The 15,963-nt window shown below is 40.5% G+C and overlaps 1 protein-coding gene and 2 non-coding genes across 4 annotated transcripts in view; all 3 read right to left on the reverse strand.

Annotated features, from left to right (window-relative positions):
- The window catches only part of NOP58 (NOP58 ribonucleoprotein), a 29,630-nt gene extending 18,454 nt beyond the window's left edge, over nt 1–11,176 (reverse strand). The window contains exons 1-4 of one of the 2 annotated variants that reach the window (XM_066345411.1): nt 10,919–11,176; nt 7,985–8,061; nt 5,365–5,417; nt 1,444–1,565 (exon numbers count right to left, since the gene is read on the reverse strand). In XM_066345411.1, coding sequence (XP_066201508.1) covers nt 1,444–1,565; nt 5,365–5,417; nt 7,985–8,061; nt 10,919–10,963 — 297 coding nt within the window. In that variant the 5' untranslated portion in view covers nt 10,964–11,176. Of the gene's footprint in view, nt 1–1,443; nt 1,566–5,039; nt 5,159–5,364; nt 5,418–7,984; nt 8,064–10,918 lie in introns of those variants that run through there. The other variant, XM_066345413.1, reaches the window with a different exon arrangement.
- On the reverse strand, nt 5,178–5,261 carry LOC136379282 (small nucleolar RNA SNORD70). The gene has a single exon (XR_010746757.1). It is a non-coding gene; the product is annotated as a small nucleolar RNA SNORD70 (small nucleolar RNA).
- Nucleotides 6,115–6,200, reverse strand: LOC136379283 (small nucleolar RNA SNORD70). Its single transcript, XR_010746758.1, has one exon. It is a non-coding gene; the product is annotated as a small nucleolar RNA SNORD70 (small nucleolar RNA).
- Nucleotides 11,177–15,963: the final 4,787 nt, after the last annotated feature.

A 15,963-nucleotide genomic window follows, 5' to 3' on the forward strand; every position in this document is an offset into this window, starting at 1 on the left:
CAAATTGTTCTGCTTTCCATGTTTGGGAGCATACTTGTCCAATCTTTCCTTCCACTCTCAATGTTTAATGCAGTGGTTCTCAAAGTGTGCGCCCTAGAAGATTTCCAGGTGCGCCCTATGGTATTCCAGAGAAACATGTGCCTGTTGCGGACCAAAAAACCAACAGGGTTTTTGGAGTTTAGATTTTGGGGAAACAGAGGTGTGGGGAATTGGCTGTAAACTGACAGTCTGCCCAACCCCACACCTCACTTGCCTGATTAGGCTGCAAAAGGCTGTTTAGCTGTGGTGCTGGATTGTTTACACTACCCCCATGTTCCCTGGAAAGGACTGGAGGCAAGTTTCTTCTATCAAGTTTGTTTGGTGTAAAGTTAAGACGATATGTATGGTGGGGGTTTCCTACACTCAACACAATTAAGAGTAAAAAGAGAGGAATTCTTCAATGTATTGATGAGGAAATGAGAGTTTGCCTTTCAAATATATGCCCAAACATTGAAGAAGTCACCAGGACACATCAGGCTCATGTTTCTCATAAACACAAGAATGAAAAACCTTACCACATTCGTGCCAGGACCTGCCAAATTTACTAAATCTTACTAAGAATGTATCTATATATATAAAAAGATAACTTTTATGTCGTTTTTTAAATTTTTAACCCCTCTTTTTTACAAATTTTAAAAAGCATTAATTCAAAAAGTGTAACATAAAAATGTTTTAAATGTCAGAATAAATTTAATTTTGTCATATTTATTTCATTTAATTACCATAAAAGCACGCTTGGACTTTATATTTTTTCTTTAATATCTGACTTAATTATTATAACATATTTCTCAGAAATTTGTATATAGCGTGCCTACAATTATCTGTAGGATTTTAAATGCGCCCCAACTTCAAAAAGTTTGAGAACCACTGGTTTAACATCTAGCAACTGTACCCTTACTAAAGTTTTCTAACAAATACACACATTAAAAAAAATTATCATGACTCCATTAATGTTGGGGGGGAAAAAGTGACTAAACCAAAATATGGCAGAATATATACAAAGTGTTATATACTATCTGTAGGTGGCAGGGTTGAAGCTATTTTTTTAAATCAATTTTTTTGGTGTATCTATATTTTCTACAATGAACACACACACACACACACACACACACACACACACACACACACACACCTGGTCCTGTATCTATATTTTCTACAATGAACACACACACACACACACACACACACACACACCTGGTCCTGTATCTATATTTTCTACAATGAACACACACACACACACACACACACACACCTGGTCCTGATAATAATATTTGAAATAAATTATTATGTGGCCTAAGAAAAAAAGATCAAGTATGAGAACTTATTACAAAAGCTTGGCTTTGTAGTCACTATGCTGTATGGGGAGTTCTGATTAGCAAGCATGAAAGAAAATCATAACTTTACCTTTATGACCCCTCCCAGTTTAGCATCAGCTACAGCCAGGGGTTCATGGGCTTCTTTTACTATTTTCTTCAGAACTTTCTTCAGTTGCTTGTTGATCTTACCCTCCATCAGAGCGGTGAATGCTTTTCAGAAAAAATAAAAATAAAAGAGTTAACTCTCAAATTTTTAACTGTAAGAACAGAAGATCTTATTTAGATAAAAAAAAATTAAAGCAAAATAAACACTCTTTCAAATAGGCTAAACTGAACATTACTTCTAAAACAAAACAACGAAGAAAAATGTTTTACAAGTTATATATTTCACAATCTTGTCTGCTCTTGCCACCCTCGTTTCTACTCCAGAACCAGAAGTTAAACCAGAGACAGCCTTCCTTTCCCTATATACCACATGAAGCTTCTTTTGAACTCAGAACTAGAATCATAAAACGTTAGAAACATTTTATTTTGGAATGAGACTGGCGCTCCAGATTGCAAAATACCCCCAAAGCCTGTCAAAACTCTTGTAAAAAAGGAGTGTATTTATTTTGAAGGTTTTGCTGCTGTATGAGAATATCTGATTGGGGCCTGATCTTTGCTAATTTCCAATCCACAGGCGTCAGCAAGCCTATGTTTTAAAACCTGCAATGGCTGGACCAGGCGGTGGCGCAGTGGATAGAGCATCGGACTGGGATGCGGAAGGACCCAGGTTCGAGACCCTGGGGTTGCCGGCTTGAGCATGGGCTCATCTGGTTTGAGCAAAAAGCTCACTAGCATGGACCCAAGGTCACTGGCTCGAGCCGGGGGTTACTCAGTCTGCTGAAGGCCCGCAGTCATGGCACATATGAGAAAGCAATCAATGAACAACTATAGTGTCGCAACGAAAAACTGATGATTGATGCTTCTCATCTCTCTCCGTTCCTGTCTATCCCTCTATCTGACTCACTCTGTCCCTGTAAAAAAATAAAAAATAAAAATAAATAAATAAATAAAACCTGCAATGGTGGAGAACTTACTGAGAAGGCAGCCTATCTGGGTCAGCTTTCATTTTGGATAAGTTCTAAATATGCTACTTTTATACTATCACCCTTTCTTAGACCTATGCTTAGATGGTTTGGACCCACAATGGACTAACACTGCTTCTGCTATCTGTCTGGGTTTAGTTGAATTTATAGTACACCTTGCAGGAAGCAAATCTGTCATAATTTCTAAGACCAAGCATTTAGTCAGCCAGATACTTGTTCTTCCCTCCTGACTACATGTCCATCCACTTGAATTACAAGTCAATTTAATCTTGTTATCTGGGGAAATGAAGAGTGAAGACAAAAAATTCTGGCTACTACACAGCTCTTACCAACGCCTCTACACTCTTAAGAAGCTAAGATGCAACCTATTTTTATTGGGGTTTAACCTTTTACATTTTGTACAACATTGACTCCTTAATAATCTAATTTTTAATAAGAGTTGTATTCTTTCAAGTTTTTTATCTTTTATAATTAAAAACTTTTACTCAACTTCCTACTCCTAGTCCTTAATTTTCCTTAGCTGCGTTTATATTCTACAATTTCATAAAAGTAAAACTATTCTAGATCTATTTTAACATATACACTTGTCATTCCTTCATCAAAAAGGGTTACTTACTGTTCATATTATGTACTTTTTAAAAGATGATAGAGCCTGAAAGGCAGTGGAACAGTGGATAGAGCGTTGAACTGGGATGCCGAGGACCCAGGTTTGAGACCCCAAGGTCGCCAACTTGAGCGTAGGCTCACCTGGTTTGAGCAATAGCTCACCAGCTTGGACCCAAGGTCTCTGGCTCGAGCAAGGGGTTACTCATTCTGCTGTAGCCCCACGGTCAAAGCACATATGAGAAAGCAATCAATGAACAACTAAAGTATCGCAATGCGCAACGAGAAACTAATGATTGATGCTTCTCATCTCTCCGTTCCTGTCTATCCCTCTCACTGACTCTCTGTCTCTGTAAAAAAAAAAAAACAAAAAAAAAAAAAAACTTAAAAAAAAAAAGATGATATATAGAGATGGTGAGAGGGAAAGGGGAAGCTAGTCTTTCCTTTACTTATCTTTTCTAATGGCCACGGTTCAGCACCACCTAGTACGGTCATTTTCTCACTTCATCCAAATGGAAGCTGGTCCAAACTTTTACTGTGACTCTCTGGAAGACTTGTAACTTGAAACTTTGACCAAGAATAAAAACAAACCTCTTTTTTTGTTTGTTTTTTGTATGAAGGTCATGCAAATGGTATATCTGAACTTCTGGGACCAATATAAACTGACATCACACCCCATCAGGTTCTTTCTTAGGCTATGGCTTTTAAATGCATACTCTGATGTCTACAAACTCTGAATTTTGCTTCTGTCACATCAAAACTACCTTGTAACAGGCAGTGGGAAGTTTAATTCTCAGGATGCACTCTGTCATCTTACTATTAAGACTATCTATTTTCTGGCAAAAATAGATGAGAAAAGACATTGTAGAGGTTTCTATTACCAGATTCCTGACAGAGCTCATTATTTTCATTCATTTATCCAAAAATATTTGTCTATAGTAAAAACTTGCTTCATATTTGGGTGGAGGTTGGACTGGCCCATTTAATAGTTTAATAAGGACTGACCAGAAATATCCTAAAAAGATTAAAGAGCTTATATGCAAAAAGGAATTCAAAAGAGGCCACCTGGGATCAGGGCTACAGCGCTTTACAACTTCAGGAACTGTATAAGTCAGTCCACATGAATAATGCACCACAGAGTAGGAGAACAGCTAACATAATCTTGCTTGGGAATTTTACCAAAATTCTATCCATATTTAGTTTTATTTATTCATTTAACCTATATTTAATTTTAAAGCTGTGATAAACAGATCCTTTAAAAAATTCCTCAGGAAAATTTACCAGGTTATGCTTTATGGCTCTATAAGGCTTTCATTACTAATGAAACAGCCTTTGGAACAATTTTTTAAGATTAAAATATTGGCCTCATTGTTGGGTCTTCCTTCAGCTCACACCTCTGCCAAGATTGGGATGGCCCATTAATATTCCAGCATATTTAACTGGATTCCTGATTTTCCCAAGAGAACTATACCCTTTTGTAGCTGATGAACAAAATAATCTGGGTCTTTCATATTCATTCTTATGGCTCTTCACTTTCAAATTATACCACCAAGTAGTGGCTGATTTAACATAAAATTTAAGCAACTAAATTTATGATTAGGGTTTTATATCTGGTCTTGTTTTCCCCAATATCAAAAAAAAACAACAACCTTATAAAACCTATTGCTTATGGAACCCAAGCCAAGTTAAAAAACTATTACTACTGTATGTCTGTTGTTCTAGCATGAGGACTAACTAAAGGATGAGTCATCCATTCTTCTATTATATATTGTACCCTCTTTAGATAATAACTCATGTCTCTCAGTAGTTTTTGTATTAAAATACATACAAATCTACAAGTATATTGTCCTTAAACTTTTAATAACATTGTGCTTTATCAAACTAAAAATGAACACCTCTGGAGAGCTGTTTTATTATTTCCACTGTGAATTCTGGCTATTCTCAACTTTACCCTTGTATTAAATGATCAAAGCTGTGTGCTTGACCACATTACCTTGGTCCCTTGTAGAACAGCTTTTAGTGAACTGTGCTTTAGCATTATGCTGTTGGTTTCCATAGGGAGATCAATTTAACCACTTCTCAGCTCCCATCACATGGGGGGTAAAACCAGCCCTATGGTAAAAAAAGCTAACTCAATGTTGTCTCAGTGGTAGTGACGAATTGTTAGATCACTTAAATTCAGTTCCAAAAAGAATGCATCATTGACAACATTGAATAAGGTTAACTGAGGCAACTGAAGCGAAGAGTATTTTAGTAAGAATTACAAATTGCCAAGATTAAAAACAAAAACAAAAACAAAAGCTAGTCTGTGACTTTACCTGCTAATGCTTCTGCTGTATCTTGAAATTTCTCAAAATGTTTTAGCTTAACTCTAGAATTAAGAAAGAAAAAAAATGTTATGGAACCACAGTGAATTGTGCAAAAGCTACACATTTAGGAAAGGCTGTTGGATTGCTTCCAAAGCATACACTGATAAAAGAAACTTTCCTGTTATTAGTTATCATGGTGCAGAGTTAGATATTATTCACGAAATAACCAGTTTCTCTAAATCAGGGGTTGGGAACCTTTTTGGCTGAGAGCCATGAACGCCACATATTTTAAAATGTAATTCCGTGAGAGCCATACAATGACCCATGTACATTACACATTATCCAATAAAAATTTGGTGTTGTCCCGGAGGACAGCTGTGATTGGCTCCAGCCACCTGCAACCATGAACATGAGGAAATGAATGGATTGTAATATGTGAGAATGTTTTATATTTTTAATGTTATTATTTTTTTATGAAAGATTTGTCGGCGAGCCATATGCAGACATCAAAAGAGCTACATCTGGCTCGCGAGCCATAGGTTCCTTTACTAATACAGCATAAAAGAGGCCTAAGAAAAGGCATCTGAGTCTATCTTAGGTCAGGAATCTCACAACATTGATTTGTCCATCCAGTAAAAATGCCATTAAACAACAGCTTGTCAGATTTGGTTTCTGTTACCCTTATTTTACCCCCTTCTTCCCCATACACTTATGTGCAGAGTAACATTATTTTATATGGAAACAAATATATATATTCAATTCATTATTGTCTCAGTGGTAGCAACAAATATTTGAGTGAGATCACTTCTATTCAGTCTCAACAAGAATACATCGACAACAATAAATCAAGTAAACCTAGCCAATTAAAGCATAAAGCTTTAACATGAGAAAACTAGTCTTCTATTATGCTTAAAATATTCTTTCTAAAAATTTTAGATAGAGACTGACCAGGCAGTGGCGCAGAGGATACAGTGTCAGACTGGGATGTTGAGGACCCAGGTTCAAAACCCCAAGGTCGCGGGCTTGAGCGTGGGATCACAGACATGACCCCATGGTCGCTGGCTTGAGCCCAAGGTCACTGGCTTGAGCAAAGGGTCACTCACTCTGCTGTAACCCCCCCCCCCCACCCCCGGCAAGACACAAATGAGAAAGCAATGAAGAACTAAGGTGCTGCAACAAAGAATGGATGTTTCTCATCTCTTTCCCTTCCTGTCTCTCCATCCCTCTCTGTCACAAAATAAGTAAATAAATAAAATAAAATACAAAAATTATATAGAGAGGAAGGGGAAGAGGGAGAGAAGCATCAATTCACTGTCCTTCGTAGCTGTGCATCCATTGGTTGCTTCTCATGTGTGCCTTGACCAGGAATCAAGCTGGTGACCTTGGGATTGAGGTGAGGGCCAGATGGAACTGGCAACCTTTGCACTCCAGGTCACTGCTATATATATTGCACTACTGCTGATGAGGCTAAAAGCAAAGTTTTCTTACCAGGTCAGAGAACACCCTAGTGGTCCCTTAAATACACATTCAACAATACAAACATTTAAGGAAAAAGTAATATTTTCATCTATTCTGCCTCACCCCACTCCCATTTGCATCTTTCTGAAGTGGTATTTGCTCATATCTCTCTGAATAAATGCATCTATAGATGCACAAGAACATGGCAAAAATGTGATCACATTATACAAAATCCTAAGCATGATTTTCTCGGCATATCATGGACTTCTCTCCAGATCTACAAGAGATCTATAGATATAATAAAATTTATTCATCCATTACACTGATGGATATTTATTTCAAATTTTGACTTTTTGCCATTACAAAAGCTGGAAATAATTTGTTTCTCTACTTAGTATGACATTTCTTTGGGTTCAATGCTCGTTAGCAAGCTTTAATAGTTTCCTTTTATTCTTGTGAGTTTTTGATACTAAATGAAGTACGAAATGCCCCTTAGCACCCAAGGATATAACCCAAATCCACATGTACCACGAGATCAGTCAGGTCCTTCCTAGGGTCAGATTCATCAAATGGACTATTTCAAAAGGCAATTCACAGATGGTGAAATAGCTAGCCATCCTGACCACCTTAAGGAAAAGCCATTTCTCTCTCCTACTACTCATTCCTGAAGCTGGACATCAACGTTCTACTCCAGAGACCTTGGGGAACTCAGGTATACCTTTGTAGGCATTACTAGCTAGTTATTACTCCACAGGGAGCCAGGAAATAGAAGTCATAAAGAATGACTAAACTGCAAATTAAGTTCAAAAACATCTGAATACCACTAAGTTGGAGAAACTAAAAGTTAAAACAATCAGAGTCCATGCTTTTGACAAGTACTACTTTTATAAAAAATTTATACTTAATTTACAGTCAATTTGTTTTCAAATATCTTAAAAATTAGTAATTTGGCATCGCTGCCCAATCTAGTCTGCAACTAATACAAATTAGTATAGGTACCCTATGCTGCAAATAAGAAAATATAATAATTAGGCTCATTCACACCAATGTTATTCCTGAAATACATTTCAAAACAAAAGTTATGAACATAATATCATATGAACCAGAGAGAAAAAATGTAAAAGGAACTCCTACATATGAACTGCTAAATTCTTAGTTCAAGGTGACTTACATTTTATTTGCTTTCTCGGGAGTTTCAAATTCTTTCCATAAACTATCAACCTCTTGAAGTTTCTTCTCATTCAAAACCTGTAATAAACATTTAAATAATTTTCTTTAAATAGCAAAGCTTAAGCAAGCATATTTAAGCTACATTCTCCAAGTACAACTGTACATGTAAAATGAGGGTGGCAGAAGCTATTTTCCCCTCTAAAATAACAAACCAGTTTTCTTACCCACCAATTGTTGGTCAAATTAACAGCTCAACTGGATACATTTAACAACTGGATGAAATTCAGATCTAGTTTGGGGCAAGGTGGGGTGGAGAGATCTTTGCTGATAACTTTCTATTTTTAACCCCTGCAAAAAGCATGTCATATTCATAGATTTTTCTGACAGAGACAGAGAGAGAGAGGGAGAGAGGAACAGATAGGGACAGACAGGAGTGGAGAGAGATGAGAAGCATCAACTCTTTGTTGTGGCACCTTAGTTGTTAATTGATTGCTTTCTCATATGTGCCTTGACTGGGGAGCTACAGCAGACTGAGTGACACCTTGCTTGAGCCAGCGACCTTGGACTCAAGCTGATGAGCCTTGCTCAAACCAGATGAGCCTGCACTCAAGCTGGCAACCTCGGGGTTTTGAACCCGTGTCCTCCGCATCCCAGTCCAATGCTCTATCCACTGCATCACTGCCTGGTCAGGCAATATTCATAGTTTTTCTTAGAATACTTTCTAATATGCCATTATTTCATACTGCCAATTAAACTGACCTGGCATCAACTGTAAGACATTCCAATTTCAGGTATGTTATATATGAGGATCATCAATGCACCTTAGGATTGATTCTACCTCTACCTTATCTGGTACTTAAGCAGCTGACTTATCACACAGGGTACTGGTAAGTTTGTACAGAAATAACTTACTTTTGATATAAATGAAACTAAGGCAATTTGGTGGCATCTACCAACATAAAATATGCATATCCTATATGATCAATTAACCATGTACTTTCTATAAAACAAATTTTGTTATTTACTGCTATTATCATTCAAACTTGAAAGTATTATGGACTTCTCTAAAAGTAAGATACTACCAATTGTAAGACATATCCTGATGCAATAAAATTTAAAATGCAAAGGAAATACGGGGTACTTTAAATCTATGAAACAGTCATTAACCTTTAGGGATATATTCTTTTTTACTATGTGACATTTTATTTATGCATATTCTTTGTAATCATACTATATATGTAGCAGATCATGAATGTAATTTTAGGTTTTAACAATCTAGAAATACAGTGTATGAACATATCATTATTTGCTTTTATCAATAAATATTTAATTACTTCTAAATTTTCTTGTCCTTCAAAAAAATATTTTTATATGAATACATGTTGTTTTTCTATAGAATAAACTCCTGGCGTTAACAGATCATACAGACTATGCATATTTTATGTTGACAGATACTACTAACTTGACTTAAGGAGATTCCGTTAGTTTCACTTAAATCAAGAGTGAATGGCCTGACCTGTGGTGGCGCAGTGGATAAAGCATCAACTTGGAAACGCTGAGGTTGCCGGTTCAAAACCCTGGGCTTGCCTGGTCAAGGCACATATGGGAGTTGATGCTTTCTGCTCCTCCCCCCTTCTCTCTCTCTCTCTTCCCTCTCTATAATGAATAAATAAAATCTTAAAAAAAAAAAGAGTGAATAATAGTACAATTACACATAACTCCAATGAAGAAAAAGAAGCCAAGTCAGCTTTTGGTTTTTCCTGTGCGTGCCCTGACCAAGGAACGAACTCAATCCTGGTGTACTGGGATGATGCTCTAACCAACTGAACTGCTCAGCCAGCAATCTTTGGTTTTTAATTATTTCACTGGTTTTCTTAAAAATAGCAATTAACATACTAAATGCAAATAGAAGTATATTTGAAAATAAATGTCAGAAGAGAAACTTGGAGAGTGAAAAGCTCTCCCAAATCAATACTTTGGTATGTGCCCTTTCAGACTTTCTATACCCGTATCACAAAGAGGTTTTTGATTGACAACTACAATCATACTATACATACCTTACCTAGCTGTTGGGGGGGCCTTCTATCATCACATATATGAAAACTTTGTTTTTCATCGCGATATCCCTAAAGCTCAGAAGAGTGCCTGGCAGTGGACTGCACTCAATTTACCTCATTCTTCCTAACATTCCAATAGCATCCCACTACACGAATGTCCCACTGTTCAATCATTTCTGTGTTGAAGTCTTAACTTCAAACTTCCCCTACTAAAACAATCTAATAAATTAATTATCAGCAGCCCAGATTTCTTCCTGTGCTTCAAATTTGAAATGACACTTGCATTTCCCTGTGTAATAAACACTCTTAAGTTTCACACAGCCTATCTGTAACTCTATAGCTCCCCCCCACCAAAAACTCAACCACCTATTTCTCTTCTCTTCCCTATCATCACGCACCAACCTTAACCAAATACCCACATTCAACTCATTAACCAAGCCGGTCAGTCCTACCTTCATAATTCTGTTTACCTTCATATCAACTTTAATCAAAGAATCTTTACCTTGTTTAGATTAAAGCAGAAACATCCTTGCCGCCCACCTGTAAAAGTAGATCACTCCTCTCCTTAAAACCCTTCAGTCACTCAGAACAAAACTCGAACTCCTTTACAACCTGTAAAATCCTAATACAGCTTCTGTCCTCCTCTCGAACCAGGCCAAATCCTCTCACCCAGAACCCAGCACCCCAAACGGCGGGGCCACGTGTTCGCCAAAACACGCGCCTCCAGGCCCAAGGCCTTCCCCTTCCTTTAAGGGAGGGGGGACATAAAAGGCACCCACTCTATCCTGAGCAATGTCATCCTCTACTTAGGTCTTTCCTTCTCTCCGCCTGCCCAACACACCTGTCTTCCCCCTCCAACTGCTCGATCTTCCACCTACCTTAAAGATGGCGTAGCCGACGGACGTTTCAAACAGCACCAACATGGTAAGGCCGGATCAGGGCGCTGCGCGGCCCGCCGCGAGCTCTTATAAAAATGAAAAAAGACCAGATTTGCGGCGCTGCCAAGGACCGCAAGGCCGCGGCTGGCCAAGCACAAGAGCACGCTTCCCTGCAAAGAACCAGACCACGTTGCCTAAAGGTTCCACACTAGACTGCGTGCACAGCGCGAGAACGCGCTTCTCCTTCTCTAAGAATTCTGGGACGCGACATACTTCCGACGGATGACGTGACGCATGGCGTGCCGTCACTTCCGTAATATTCCCGCCAGGGTGGGGTGGGGGCGTTTGTGTGTGTGGGGGGGGGGGGCGGAAAACGACGAAAACATCGCGAGGTTTCTTAAGGGACCGAGTTTTTGCGTGACTCGAGTTTCATCTAAAGAAAACTTTTGCTTGTTATTATTATTTTTGAATTCCGATATATGATATATTTTACCTTACGACAAATGCGGAGCTGTCTCGTCTGCCTCAGGCATATGGAATTGGGAAAATCCTAAAATGCTAGCCGTTAGACTTGACTCCTGCCTTGACGAAGTCCTTAAACGAACACTATGGTTATCACTGTATATCTGAGCTTTCCTGACTCTTCTTTCTGGCCAAACTGATTTTTTGCATAAATGTCTTTCACATATGTGGGCCTCTCCCTTTTGTGTGTGTGTGTGTGTGTGTGTGTGTGTGTGTGTGTGTGTGCGTGCGCACGCGCGCGCAATGACTCTAGGATATGAATTTAGACCTCATATTAATGTAATTTGCTTTTCTGATAACTGTTAGTCTCGGTGACTGGTTTAAATACCCCAATTCTTAAACAGGTCTGACTTCCAACAGCAGTAAAATTTGTTTCCTCACTTCTCAGGCCCTATATCCTAGATTGCCTACAAATATTTCATTGCAGCCTCCTGGACGTTATGGAACACTAAACTGATTTTCACTAGCACCTCTGCAACCTGGCATCAGGAGAAATGAAAATCCTAAACTAAGTAACAGAAAAGGTGAAAAGGGGGGGGGGGGAGAAACCAAGGGATAAGGAGTTCTAGGGTACAGACAAGAGCATGATTGATTATGCTATAGGATCCAGTGTGGCCAGGGAAACAAGAGAAACCAAAATGACTTGACTAGGAGAGAAAGGAAGGTTGGGGTGGGGTGTATGGATGAAGTGGAAACACTTTTTTTTTTCTTCTGAAGTGAGAAGCTGGGAGGCATACAGGTTCTCACAAGCCCACTAGGGGGCATTGCTCCATTGCAACTAGAGCCATTCCAGCACCAGAGGTGGAGGCCATGGAGCCATCCTCAGTTCCTGGGCCAACCTTTGCTCCAACGGAGCCTTGTCTGTGGGTGGGGAAGAGAGAGACAGAAAGGAGAGGGAGAAGAGTGGAGAAGCAGATGGGCGTGTACCCTGGCTGGGAATCAAACCCCGGACATCCACACACAAGGCGACGCTTTAGGGGGGCAAGGGGCAGCAGCCGCAGCTGGGAAAGAACAGGGGGGCTGAGGGGGGGTGAGGGGCGGTGGCGGCCGCTCAGAAAGCCCGTGGGGGTGAGGGGCGAGGGGCAGGGGCAGTGGAGGTGGCAGCACAGGTGTGTGTGTGTGTGTGTGTGTGTGTGTGTGTGTGTGTGAGTGAGGGACAGCAGTTTCCTTCAGTCAACAGTTAATCTGACCTGAATTCCTTGCCTAGGCTTTTGGTTTAAACCTTCATTCCTTAGAAATCATACCCTGTAACTTCCTGCCTCTATAATATTGCTTTTTATTCCATTTAATGGACATGGATGGACTAGAACCTATTCTTGGTTCTAGCTATACTTTTTTCTATCCCCACTGTGTAGCAAATTTCTGTCTTTTGGAGAGTTAGGTTAAATCACCCAAACCACTTGAATGTTTTGCCTCTCATATTGTGAAAATAAGAGCGTAAAACTGCCAAGCAGTGACCTCAACTTCCAACTCAATGGAACTGTTATGCCGTCTCCAGGGAAAAGATTCCTCCCTAGGTATATTCAAACCCAAGAAAAATGCAGAGTTTTATACATTAGAAACAAATACTGTGACCAAGAGAGAAAATGCACCATTCAGTGAACTCAGGCCATATCAGCCATCCTACAGGAAAGCATACAACCTCACAAGAATTTGTCTACCAGCTGGCTCTGTAACTGAGTCTTTTACTGTTTTACAAGACAAACTGGTCCTCAACATCAGGGTATGTGGTAAACCCAGGAAATCCTATGCAAGTTTGTGGGAGACTGCAAGGAGCAAAGCTCTTGTAGTTCAAGGCTTAGTAAAAGGCTAAGTTCTCACCCCACACCTCCATATTGGCTATAAAGCTGAGTATTTACACTCATCCTAAACCTCCACCTCACTTGCTTGGTTAAGGTGCTAAAAGCTAAGTTTTTCTCCACACCTCCATGTTGTGATGCTGGATTGTTTCTACTTGCCCTATTCTCCATGTCCCTCAGAGACTGGAGGCAGTTTTCTTTTTACCACTTGTTTTATGAAGTTAAGATGTTATACAGGGTGGAGGGTTTTCTGCACTTGGGAGAATTCTTGGGTTGCCTTGGAAATGTGACTTTATTTTAATTATTTCTTTGATTTGCTAATAACTTCACTTTGCCTTATGAATAAAGCAGGTTTGGGGGTGGAGCTCTCTCTCTCTGTCTTGCTATCAGCTTGCAGAGGCCTCCGCATCCCAGCCTATTTCTCTTTTTAAGAAAAAAAAAAAAGAGGTGATGCTTTACCACTGAGCCAACTGGCCAAGGCCACTATGTCTCCTTACAGAGTTATATAACTATATATTTTGGGGGTATGGTGCTAGTCTCAATGGAAGTGCCATCTGCTAGCAGGCGTCCCCAAACTATGGCCTGCGGGCTGCATGCGGTCCCCTGAGGCCATTTATCCATCCCTCCCCTGCACTTCCGGAAGGGGCACCTCTTTCATTGGTGGTCGGTGAGAGAAGCACTGTATGTGGCGGCCCTCCAACGGTCTGAGGGACAGTGAACTGGCCCCCTGTGTAAAAAGTTTGGGGACCCCTGTGCTAGAGAATGGAATCTGTATTTTTCACTTGTGTCCATAAAGGGCATCATGTACTAGTCATGAACAGGATCTCATTAAGTGATTTGTAAACATTTAATGAATATCTGCAAGAAGTTATTTTCCTTATGTCAAAAGCTTGCACCAGCCCTGGCCAGTTGGCTCAGTGATAGAGCATTGGCCCGGGGTGTGGAAGTCCCAGGTTCGATTCCCGGCCAGGGCACACAGTAGAAGCACTCATCTGCTTCTCCACCCTTCCCCCTCTCCTTTCTCTCTATCTCTTTCTTCCCCTCCAGCAGCCAAGGCTCCATTGGAGCAAAGTTGGCCCAGGTGCTGAGGATGGCACCATGGCCTCTGCCTTAGGTGCTAGAATGGCTCTGATTGCAGCAGAGCAACACTGAGCATGCCGGGTGGATCCCAGTCAGGCACATGCGGGAGTCTGTCTGTCTGCTGCCCCTCTCCTGCCCACTTCTCACTTCAGAAAAATACAAAAAAAAAAAAAAAAAAAGCTTGCACCTTTTTTTGTGTGTGTGTATGACGAAATCAGAGAGCCAGAGAGAGGGACAGATAGAGACAGACAGGCAGGAAAGGAGAGAAATGAGAAACATCAATTCTTCGTTGAAGCTCCTTAGTTGTTCATATGTGCCGTTTCTGGGGAACTACAGCAGAGAGAGTGACCCCTTGCTCAAGCCAGTGACCTTTGGGCTCAAGCCAGCGACCTTTGCTTCAAGCCAGCGACCTTTGCCTCAAGCCAGTGATCATGGTGTCATGTCTATGGTCCAGTGTTCAAGCCAGCAACCCCATGCTCAAGCAGATGAACCTGTACTCAAGCTAAATGAGCCTGCGCTCAAGCCTGCGACTTAAGATTTTGAATCTGGATCTTCTGCATCCCAGTCTCATGCTCTATACACTGCCACCACCTGGTCAGGCAAGAAAAGCTTGCACCCTTTTACACAAAGAGAAGTGAAACTATTTAATGAGAAACTTTTTTACTGTTGCATTTCCTAGAAGTTATCATTGCACAATGCCCACATATATTATATAATCAGCTCGGTGTCAGAGCTGTGACTTTGTATTCGAATATTGGCCAAAAACAGTAATTGTCTGATAATTCCCTGTTGCAAGAAAAAAGTAAGAGATTCAATACTTTATTAAAGTTCTAGATTCAGGGGAGACAGCGCAAGTGTGAGGAGAAGGATATAAAAGAGTATACATAACCCAGAAAGACTTGTAAATTTAATAGTGGCTTAACATGGTGCAATAACAAGGATAAGAAACACAGTTCTTCTGTTCTCTCCCACCCCACCCCCCAACCCAATCCCTGTCCCAGCTAGAATATAAACTTTATGAAAGTTCATTGCTGGATCCCTAGTAATAGGATAGTATCTGCACATAATAAGGACTCCATAACTATGAAGAATAAATGAATAAATGAACAACTGGAATCAATGAAAGATGGGATTAAATTATTTCAAGGTGCAGGCAGAAGCTCCACATACTTTTTTTTTTTTTTTTTTTTGTATTTTTCTGAAGCTGGAAACGGGGAGAGACAGTCAGACAGACTCCCGCATGCGCCCGACCGGGATCCACCCAGCACGCCCACCAGGGGCAATGCTCTGCCCACCAGGGGGCGATGCTCTGCCCCTCCGGGGCGTCGCTCTGCCGCGACCAGAGCCACTCTAGCGCCTGGGGCAGAGGCCAAGGAGCCATCCCCAGCGCCCGGGCCATCTTTGCTCCAATGGAGCCTTGGCTGTGGGAGGGGAAGAGAGAGACAGAGAGGAAGGAAGGGGGTGGAGAAGCAAATGGGCGCTTCTCCTATGTGCCCTGGCTGGGAATCGAACCCGGGTCCCCCGCACGCCAGGCCGACGCTCTACCGCTGAGCCAACCATCCAGGGCCTCCACAAACTTTTTGAGATCTACTGATACTAGCAAAAGATATCTTCTTGCTCAGAGATTTCCCATGTGCCTTATAA

The sequence above is a fragment of the Saccopteryx leptura genome, chromosome 7 (genome assembly GCF_036850995.1).
Source record: "Saccopteryx leptura isolate mSacLep1 chromosome 7, mSacLep1_pri_phased_curated, whole genome shotgun sequence".
Classification (NCBI taxonomy): Eukaryota; Metazoa; Chordata; class Mammalia; order Chiroptera; family Emballonuridae; genus Saccopteryx; species Saccopteryx leptura.